General features: G+C 40.9%; 1 protein-coding gene across 1 annotated transcript; it reads right to left on the reverse strand.

Moving 5' to 3' along the window:
• Nucleotides 1-1,605: 1,605 nt before the first annotated feature.
• On the reverse strand, nt 1,606-9,941 carry LOC103700677 (ABC transporter G family member 36-like). Its single transcript, XM_039128698.3, has 24 exons — nt 9,325-9,941; nt 9,092-9,212; nt 8,452-8,540; nt 8,269-8,353; nt 8,014-8,173; nt 7,844-7,920; nt 7,587-7,640; nt 7,335-7,425; nt 6,865-7,166; nt 6,484-6,765; nt 6,078-6,394; nt 5,804-5,964; nt 5,572-5,675; nt 4,887-5,043; nt 4,640-4,765; nt 4,397-4,548; nt 3,945-4,277; nt 3,568-3,858; nt 3,372-3,455; nt 3,120-3,253; nt 2,800-3,027; nt 2,537-2,708; nt 2,189-2,443; nt 1,606-2,095 (listed from the first exon to the last, which is right to left on the reverse strand). Exons 1-24 carry the CDS (start codon nt 9,672-9,674, stop codon nt 1,835-1,837), a joined length of 4,386 nt encoding a protein of 1,461 aa, XP_038984626.3. The 5' UTR covers nt 9,675-9,941; the 3' UTR covers nt 1,606-1,834.
• Between the last annotated feature and the right edge of the window lie 930 nt (nt 9,942-10,871).

The raw sequence follows: 10,871 nt of genomic DNA on the forward strand, positions 1-10,871 counted from the left end.
GTAACCTCCTCTTCTCGGTTCGACCAACTTTAAGGATAAAACCGGGCCGTCATGGTGACCCTGGGTTGACCAAATCAGGTGTACGTGAACCCAACTTACCTTACAACTCATGTTGCAATCCACTTCTGTACATAACCGCAGAAATAGAACTCAGGTCAAAATCCTTCCTCCCATTTCAACCAAAAAAAAAGCGGAACGATCCAAAAAAAAAAAAAAATCTGGGCCATGCTGGGGGGCACAAAAGGCATTTTGCTTTATTATTTTAACTAATCCTGGAGCTTGTCTGGCAAGGACTCGATCGATGTAGGTTTTAAAGATGCAGAAAATTCAAAGCTCGTAGAAAATCAGTTTATACAGAATTTAATATATATAGAAAATTTATGGACGAAGCTGCAGTAAATTTTTGCTTAAATTTTTAAATATGCAGAAAATTTCTGCATACTTTTTAAGGTTGCAGAAAAATCTATTTGCACTATTTTTAGAGCAAGATAAATTTCTCAAAAGACTGATTTTTGTAAGGAAAATAATCTCTAAAAGAAAAAGATACAAACTTTCTGATTTTATACAATCAAAGTAAATTTAATTCTATACAACCAAAGTAGATTCGATAAACAACTAGTAGTAATTTCTAGTATAATCAAGATCTTGCTCTTAAACTATAGGAATAAATATACCTAGAAATCACTATTTATGCTTTGAGATAATAAATTGAAATAAAACTTTATATCTACAAAATTTTGAAAATTAGTTGGTTGAAAGCTTGGTTGGATCGAGGCGTGTGATGTATACTACCCCAAGAACGTGATTTGTCCCCTACGTGTGGGTCTACAACGATCTCATCCCAAAGGTATAACAAACTAGTTCAGCTCAATTCTCTTGTAACATGCACAATTGCTAGAAGGCTAGACTTGAGTGACTTCCTTCGGTTGCCTAGAAAAGAAGGAAGAAGAAAAGGTGGAGGAAAAATGAAAAAGCAGAAAGTGTGGAAGCAGAGTCTCTATCATATTGCAATAGAGTGTACAAGAGAAAAGTGGATGTGTAAGTGTGTTTCTAAAGCAATGGGCCCAAAATTTATTTACAGACTTTGCTGAGATGATCGAGAAGACGGATGGTTTCTAAGATACGTGATGTTTCGAAAATACCATATCTCTTCGAAAACCAACATTTTTTTTTGAAAAGAGTTGTAACTCTTCGAAAAGAGGCATCCGGCAAAAAGTATTTTAATACATTTAAAATAAAATTTTGCGGATAAGGTTGGTTTAATTTTTTTTTAAAATTAAAACTACAACATCTTCTTGTTTGTGTGGGTTTCTCCAGCGTTTCATATTCCGCATAATCTTTTCTTTTCTTATTGACTAAAATATTTATTATCTTGAATTAGAAGGTTGACGGATACTCCTTCCATCCAAGAAACCAATGAAAGGCGACATTAAGGAAAGGAAAAAAAATTAGATACTCTCTGCTTCTTTTCGGACTATTTTTTATCTGCTGTTTTCCCATGTTGTTCCTTTATACTTCATATACTCTCTGCACGTCGCACAGTTTTTAGCCCTTGCATCCACAAAAGAAGTGTACAAATCACAGCAGACACATTTCGTAAAAAAATTCAAAGAAAGAAATGCTATCATCATTGTCAACATACCTAACTTACAGGGTACAAAAAATTAATACAAGGTAAAGAGAGAGAAAAAAAATAGCTGACTGATTGCCACTGACAAATTCTTCTTTTGATATTTCGCATAGCATCGTGTATCCTTCTGCTTACATTTGATGGTGAGGTCGATCCGAAATGTCACTTTTAAAAAATAATTTAATCTACCAAGTAAATACTTCTCTACCTTCTCTGGAAGTTTAGTACTTTTATTGTCAACCCAAAAAGAAAAGCAAAGAGCACGGCAAATCCAACGACAACCACTGCAACCACTCCCAAGAAGTCGTGTCTGAATCCAAGATGTGACCTCACATATTCAGCCACAGTTTGGCTGCCGTCCTCAAATGTGCGCTCGATATCCCCGAACTGTGAAGCGACCAAGCCGTACAATGTCCATGCAACGGGGTTTGCCCAGAAATACCACCTCCACCACACAGGCATACTCTGTAAGAAGGGCAAAGTTTTTTTTGTTTTGTTTTAGTTCATCGTTATTTCAGGAAACCCATCTTAAATAGAGCAATGTGAATCAGAACTTACCGGTCGTGGGATAATGAATCCAGAGAAAAGATTCCACATTCCAACAAAAGCAGCAGCTATGATGGCAGCTATGTTGATGTTGGGAGTCATGCCCACCGTCATCATTCCATAAAATGTGAAGTATAGTAGGGTGAAGTACATAAAAAACAGGTACCAAAAGAACTTGGCAGCCGTCCATTCAAACGCAATCATTGCGTACACTATAACCCCATATACCAGACACTGAACCAAGACATAGGGAACCTCGATCAACACCTGCAGAGGCCACAGAAGAACATGGTTAGCTGATCTTGATTTGCTTCAAATGCACGTACGTTGGATGTGGTAAGGTGATGTTGAAGTAATTACTTGTCCAAGAGCATATGGCAAAGCTGAATACATTCCTGCTGCCCTCTCTCTATAGAAGACGGTTCGTTCGATGGACACAACGGGCTGGACGGATGTGGAGTTCGAAACCCCGATGAACAGAACAGCAGCGTACATGGAACCCATTGCATTAGCTAAATCCTGTTGATCCCTCCTGCAACAATGTTTTTGTCAGACAAATCATATTTGGAAACATCAGGGGATTATATATAGCAGACTTGGGTCGTCTCAGAATTACTACTTACGTTTTGGTACCAAGATCCCAGAATATCGTCCCAAACATCAAGGCTATCATTGTTGTGAAGAAAAACCTGACAGCAGTATATGGAGGATTCCTCCAATACGACAGTCGTTGTTTCCATAGGCATGCCAAGCATTGTGTGAGGAATGGTCGAGAGTACTGAGTTGGGAAGTGAAGATCGCTGGAGCCAGGAGGAGGTATGCTCAATTCCTTGATCAAAGCTTTGTTTCTCCTGCAACACAATATAGAGTAAAAGAGTTAATTGTTTCTAGGTAATACCTCCATCAGAAATTAATCCGTTGGAACAGCAGCCAAACTACTTACTGATACAATTCCGAATTCTTGTACACCTCGCTGAAACTAACCCCCAATATTTCTTCTTGTGATTGTGTTGTTACTTCCAGCATCCATGTTGCAGGATTATAGCCGTCTTGTATCTTGCTCACTCCTTCGATTTGCTGATAATATAAATGCAAAGTTACAGACGTCGTCGCGTCGCTCGAATATAAAATGTTTCAGGAGCTAAAACTCTGAAAACCAAAAACGATGCAACCTTTCTGCTGTCCATTTTCTTACCTCAAAGTAATCGATCAGATGACAAGAATGTCGCCCCAACGGGCCTACGTATATCTCTTCTCCTCCTCGCTTCAATAGAAACAGCTGCAGTTGGAAGTAACAAAGCATCAGATACCAGCAACATTTACAAATATGTCATTTTACGAATACCTGCGAGAGAATAAAGAAAACCTATCGATCCGACCGATCTTCTCACCTCATCAAAAGCTTCAAATATGTCGATGCTAGGCTGATGAATAGTGCACACTACAGTCCTCCCGGTGTCCACAGTGTTTCTCACTGTCCTCATTACAATGGCGGCCGCCCTTGCATCCAGTCCAGAGGTAGGCTCGTCCATGAATATTATGGAGGGGTTAGCAACAAGCTCTACTGCAATTGTGAGCCTTTTGCGCTGCTCGGTTGATAACCCATTCACACCAGGCAGTCCTACCAAGGCTTCCCTCAATGATGTTAGCTCTACAAGTTCCATGACCTCTTCCACGAACATCTGCACAGAAGATTAATTGTTACAATTAAATTCCTGAAGTTATAAGCTGAAAGTTGCACAAGAATGGACCCATATGTTCGGCCAACCTTTCTTGTTGCAGAATCTACATCGGCAGGTAAGCGAAGCCATGCAGAGTAAACAAGGGATTCATAAACCGTGACATGAGGAGAGTGGATATCATTCTGTTCACAATATCCTGATATACGAGCGAAAGTTTCTTGCTTCTTGGGGTAGCCAGATATGGTAATGCTTCCATCTATGTATCCACCTGTTTTCCTTCCAGCCAATACATCCATGAGTGTAGTTTTGCCTGCTCCACTTACACCCATTAGAGCTGTAAGTACTCCTGGCCTGAAAGATCCGCTCACTCCCTTTAGGAGCTCCAGTCGGTCTCCCTCAACACCTTGTGCTGTCATTTCCTGGAAATACATATTCCATTAAGGATTGGTTATTTTGGCAAGAAATAAGTATACCGCATAAAAAAAAAAAGTTCGGTGAAATACAGACAGAGATTTATCTTTTACGCAAATGCAGATACCTGTGGCATGTCCACCGAGTATGTTATATTGTCAAATGTGATGGAAAGGGGTGTGAATGGGAGGACCATTCCTTTCTTATTCTGATTAAGATTAGCAGCAGCATCTGTCATGCTTGATGAGGCATCATTATTCCTACTTCCACGAGCACTTTCTGCATCGGAACATGTAAACTAAGATGATAAACAGCGAGAGGGAACTGTCAGAAATTGATGAGCAAACTAGTAATGTTATAACTGATTTACTTTTGGATGTGGAATCTCTGCTAATGCTCCTTTCTGTAAGTGATGATGGCTCCATTTCTCCTGTTATATTTGCATATTTTTCATTCAATGCCTCTTCAGATAAACTTGGCTGAGCTTTCCCAAATGCTGCAAGCATTTCAAAGTAAGGTATGGGGCAAGGTATCTCAATGTGGACCTCTTTAAGCATCACAATATGCGAGATTGCTACATAGAGTTGATGCCAAGATATAGGGGGAGAACTACTTACGCTTGATATAGGTGAGCGCCACAGTGAAAAGGATATTGAAAAGGATCATATATCCGGCCAATGCACCCGTACCAATCCAGTACCATTTGGCCTCTGTAAAAATTCCACGGGACTTCAAGACTTCCACTCCTAGTGTTTCATTATGATTCAGAAGAATCTATAACACAGATAAATCAAAGGAAATGCACTTCAGTTCGCTGAAGACATACGATGATATTATTTACTTGATTGTTGTTTGACATAGATAATTGAAGTAACTGCAGGGGAGTGACTGTAAATGATTTGAAAGCACTCTGTGTCTGTGAAATAAGGACAAATTTACTGATAAATGATACCAAGTTTACTTGTTTCTAGTGGTCAAACCAATGTGTATCTGGTTGTCATCTGCTAGCGCATACATTTTTTGAGCAATTATTAGCACATGAATTAGAATAATTGCAATCATCCTTAGAACTTCATGTAGAAGGATATATTACTTAAGCTTTTAAATAATTTTGGATTCCTGTTATTGTCCATCAGAGTTATTAAAATCATCATATCAATTTATATGTTGATGAAATCTAATGTATTTGATTGTTTAGTTATGATTTATCTGATCCAATCATCCTGTTTGGGAGAAAAAAAAACAGAGAAAAAAAGAAAATCATATATAGCATTGACCTTTCAGAAAAGCAAGTGAACTTACATGGCTCCAACTGTGTCCAAGAAATTCATTTGTTGCAAGTGCATTCTGTGCGTACATCATGGGTGAGATCCAGTAACCCCATATCCACCACTTTTTCACATCCTCTGCCGAAGGGAACAATGAAAATCGATTAAATATCAACACTCTGAAACCAGTTGAGGTAAATCGTAACACTTGGCACGGTAAACTGACAAAGAAACAATTTGCTATCGTCTAAAGAGCAAGAACCTACGGTGCGACAAAATGAATCCACCCAACACTATAACCACGAGCAATGAAAACGCTCCAAAAGTATTTGCAACGATCATGTTTCTACCCAGTGCAGCGATGAAACGGAATAACCCGGAAGCCATTTGATTGACAAGTAGGAGAAGCAGATACTGCTTAAATAGCCTGTACATGGAAGCGAGAGTAATGCTGTTATTTCTGAGAAGCCAGAATGGGAGGATCACTTAAATCAGGCTGGAGGTCAAGCTGTGGCAGTTGCAAAGCAAAGAAATACTGACCTTCCGACATTTGGATCAAATCCTATCACGTAGTAAGTCATGAACACCCAGACACCAACTTCCACAAATGTTATGGGTATCTTGAGAATCCATGAGGGCACGGCATAAGTCCATGCTGGATAAAAGCGGTAGTCCCTTTGCTTGAAGAAAACAGGCAGCTTTGCAATGGCCAATGAAAGTTCAGAGAATCCATTGAACATAATCATCATCATTGCGAAGAAAAGGGCACCCATATAAAGCCCTCCATCGTTTGTGCTATCGCGGTGCATGTTGGTTCGCAGGAAGAGTGTCATTGTGATCGTAGCCATGAACATGAGCTGATGAGGAGAGAAATGCAAAATGATAAACCGCTGGCACTTGTTTGTGGAATAGAAGCTCTAAGTTGCAGCGGAGGTGATTCACTTACCTGGAAGGCCCTAAAGAAATAGACAAATGAGTTCCGCTTCATCAGCAACAACTCTCTCCAGATGTTAGCTTTCAATAGTTCCTTGCTGCTAGCACCGTATTTTGTAGTTGCGAGAGCAGCAGGGTGGCTGCTGCTCTTGTCGAACGGGACGGAGAGTTCATTTCCTAAGTTCCGACCCGCATGGAACGACTGGAATGCCTCTGAAAATTCCCTGACAGGCACAAACCTGTAAGGCTCGTCATGACGCATCCAATACTGCGGCTGATCTTTCTTTGATGTTACCTACATTCCCAAAAATAAATTATCATCTTGGACAATCTTGTAATCCAAAAGAAAAAAAATAAATGTTGGTGAAGGGAATCTTTCTGGTTTTTGGCTTACTTCCTGCAAGAAGTCTGCAACACCTTTCCTCTCAGGGCATCTGAAGCCCATGGACTCAAAGAACTCAAGCACCTGCTCGCGGGGACCTTGGTACACAACATGGCCATCTGAAAGAAGTATTATGTCGTCGAAGAGGTCGTAGGTCTCTGGTGCTGGCTGAAGCAGAGAAATGACGGCTGTCCCGTCGAGAATGTGAATGGATTGCCTGAGCGAGTTCACGATCTGGAAAGTTGTGGAACTGTCCAGACCTGTGGATATCTCATCCATGAATAGAGCTCTCGCTGGCCCGACAATCATCTCTCCTGTATCACAAGTTGAAGACCCAGAGGGTCAGATCAGATCAGCATCCCCAAAGATTTTTTTTTTTTTTTTTAGATCAAGGGAAGCTTAGCCACCCAAAATTTATTCAATTGAGACAGCATCCTAGAAGATCACATGATCTTGGAGGTTGGATTTGGCAGTTCGTCTACCTGTTGTGACACGCTTCCTTTGTCCTCCTGAGATGCCTCTCAGCATTTCATCTCCTACCATGGTATCAGCGCACACTTCCAATCCTAAAATCTGTTACAGATGGCAAATAAGACGACCTTCTTTCTAGTTTCTTTGAAAGTGTTCTTCCTCTATCTTTGCTTTTTTGTCAAATTAATCATCAAAACAGAAGTTTGCACCATGAAAAAACATAACAAAAGGGTCACAGATCAGGGGCAGAGAGCGGCACATACCTTCAGTATATAGTCTGTGATTACATTGGTCTCTTGGTTTCCCATTGCAGCTGCCTGATAAGTAGAAAAAGGAAAAATCTTATTGCGCTTTCTGTCCGCTCGATGTCAAGTTAATCAGCTTATGAGAAGCAATTTGCTATGGATTAACAACCATGGTGACACTCCGGTAAGTTTTAATTCGCCAAAGCTATCAATTTCTTGAGAGTTTGGGAAGATGAACAGAGCAGCTCTGCTTGCTAAGAGGATGCTTATCTCACCTTCATGAAGATATCGATATCGGGGTCTGGCTTGATGTTTGCCTGCTTTTCCCTTCTTGCTAGCTCGGCCAGCATATCTGCATATTGTCACGTAAGAAGATCTATCGGAATTGTATGAAAAATTATGGAGTAATTTTCTACGTCGAAACAATTTGTGGAGCGATACTGACCGTAACGAGTCCCTACTCCCTGACATCTCGCAGAGAAAGATAAGGTTTCACGCACTGTCATCTCCCCGATGTGGAGATCATGTTGACTGATATATGCAGCTGTTCTCTCGGGCATGAACTCATCCATCCCATGGCCATTGTAAGTTACTCTTCCCGAAACCTGTTTTGTGTTTCAGAAAGTTGGAAATCTTATAGCAGCATTGAGAGCATCTATAGAAATTAAAATTAAGATACAGAGCGAATGAATCTCCTGACCTTTAGATCCGACTCGAGTTTTCCGGCCAACGCCAATAACAAAGTCGTCTTCCCCGACCCTGGTGGACCCAGGAGCAAAGTCATCCTACAAAATAGAAGGAACATAATTTAAAAATTTCAGATGCAGAAACGAAATTGGAACGAGAAGTTTGGTATCTAAATCTGAAGCAAACGATATCATACCTGCGGGGCTTAATGATTCCGCTAACGTCATGAAGGATCTCTACTGGTCTCTTCCTACTTGGTACTACATGCAGGAGATTGGCAAAGCCCTTGGACCAGAAAAAAAGAGAAGCAAACCCCTCAGTTATAAAGGTACTCACCGAACCTCATAGATAGCTTTTAATTTTATTTATTTATGAGTTTTTTTTTTTGTTTTACATAAATATCTTTCTAAATATATAAAAATTACATGAATATTCTCGTAAAATTACTATTTGTATGTATTTTTTTTTTTTTGTATGTGTATACATACTATCCAATGTTATTAAAAAATAAATAGCTTAAAACTAAAATGGCTGAAATACTATTACGTGTAGATATGCAAAAAAAAAAAAAAAAAGTTGTAAGTGTATTTTAGTCATTTTAAATTTTAAATTACTTATTTTTTAATGGCATTAGATGATATAGGTACATATATTTAAAAAAAAATATAGATGCAAAATAAATATTTTATGGAGAAATACATGCAAATAATAATTTTAGAAGGGTATTCATACAATTTTATATATTTTGAAGGATTTATATGTAAAAACTTTTTCGTTTATTTATTTTTGTCTCTTCTCTTTCCTTCTCAATAGAGTATTTTAGTTATCCGAAATACCTCGAGGACGTTGACTGTAGCATTGACGAATGAAGGCAAGCCTCTGTTGCCCACATAAGCTTCTGCTTCGATGTTGAGGTGCTCGTAACGCACTTCGATCGTCGGAAGTTCAATTCCAACTCTAGAAAAAGGAACAAAAGAAAAGAGGAAATCAGGAAATCGGAATTTAGATAAATCCTCTAGCAGCCAAAGCATTCAAGTAAGGCAAAGGGGAAGGATGTGCTTGTCCGTACTGATCCATGCGGTTCCTAAGCTTCAACAAGAACTTCTCGTTGTCCTCCTCGGCAACCCGGACCAGCCTTTCGATCAAGTTCTTCCTCTCTTGATAGCTGAGGTTCTCTATATCAATTTCCCTGGGCTGCCCTTCATTTATAGCAAGTATGCCCCTCCGCAGCCTGTTATAGGTCGGCAGCTTCTCCAGCGCAGCCCATTTCAGGGCCTCCTCGTCATCTTCCTCTCGCGACGATCTCGAGAAGACATCTTCTCCTCTCATCCAGATGGATGCACTCCCCGCCCTGGTGCTGCTCGCCCTTATGCTACTCGCCCTTATGCTACCCACCCTGGTTTTCTCCCCTGTCTCCATTTCTTTCACCGTGCTTTCTCTCTTCCCTTCACCCTCTATCAGAGAGGTAGGAAACAGTCCTCCCGCCGTGCCGAGCCGCTACGAAGTTTATGGGATTGTGAAGCCAGAGATGGAGCTATCCGAGAGGTAGGAAACAGTCCGTCCTGCCGTGCCGAGCCGCTACGAAGTTTATGGGATTGTGAAGCCAGAGATGGAGCGAGGAGAGGCGAGAAGGGTGGAGGGGAGGGAGATGGGTTGCGTCCGCTGGTTGTGTTGTGTGACAGGGGTGGGGAAAGGGAGGAAACAGGGGCTTAAATAGGGTCGGTTGGTGGTGAGGACTAGGAGGGAGGGCGGCTTCTGGAACTTCAAAAATAAGGGCCTCGTGTTTCAAATAGTCGGTCAAGCTCTTCCACCTTTGAAATGGCTTAGCGTACGAAGGCTTTTCTTTTTCATTAAATTAAAAAAAAGGCTCAGTTTTCTCGTGTTTAGTCCTTCTGAACGATGCCGACAACGATGCATAAGCTGGTTTTTTTCCCCCTTGTGGTTAATCCCAATATCCCCCAGCTCCCGGGAAAGACCCGGATTTGGAAACTACCTCAACGTCCCGTGGCAAGAGTTCAGAAATTTCTTCTAGGCAAGGACAGAGAAAGCGGCGAAGTCTACATTTTTAACGTGAGTTTGAAATCTTTAGGAAATGTCCCTAATAAATTGGGCTTGGAGACCCAACCGTACATCACAATCATAGGTGCTACTAGATTCTGGGTTTTCTGGATTTCCGCCAGAGTTAGATCTTATTTAGATTATGCTAGGCTCCTATTAGATCCGTGTCTAACAAGCCGACTTTGAGGTGGGATCTTCCTCTCTTTTTTTCCCCATAATTCGCCGCTAAATCCAGTATTATTAGTGTTCGGTTGTTACCATTCTTACCCCAAGTTATCTTTCAACTACAGCCGTGTTGACCATCTAGAGAGATGCTGCCAGCCATCGGCCATGATGCGGTGGTCAACAGAAGTATTATAGGGGAAACTAACGACCGGTCCATTTATTGACTGGTCTTTAATGTTTAATCCCCGTTGACTGATTGTTTAACAACCGGTCCAACCATATTTCAACATTCCAACATGAGATGAAAATGCCCCCGCCTATACCGATCTCCCATTCCCACTGAAGAAGGGGAAGAAAAAGGCCGCCGCGGCCCCCAGCCGGCGGCCGGCCGCG

This window comes from Phoenix dactylifera, chromosome 5 (assembly GCF_051530095.1).
Source record: "Phoenix dactylifera cultivar Ajwa chromosome 5, Ajwa_hap1_PhDact_Kaust_v1.1, whole genome shotgun sequence".
NCBI classification, from domain to species: domain Eukaryota; kingdom Viridiplantae; phylum Streptophyta; class Magnoliopsida; order Arecales; family Arecaceae; genus Phoenix; species Phoenix dactylifera.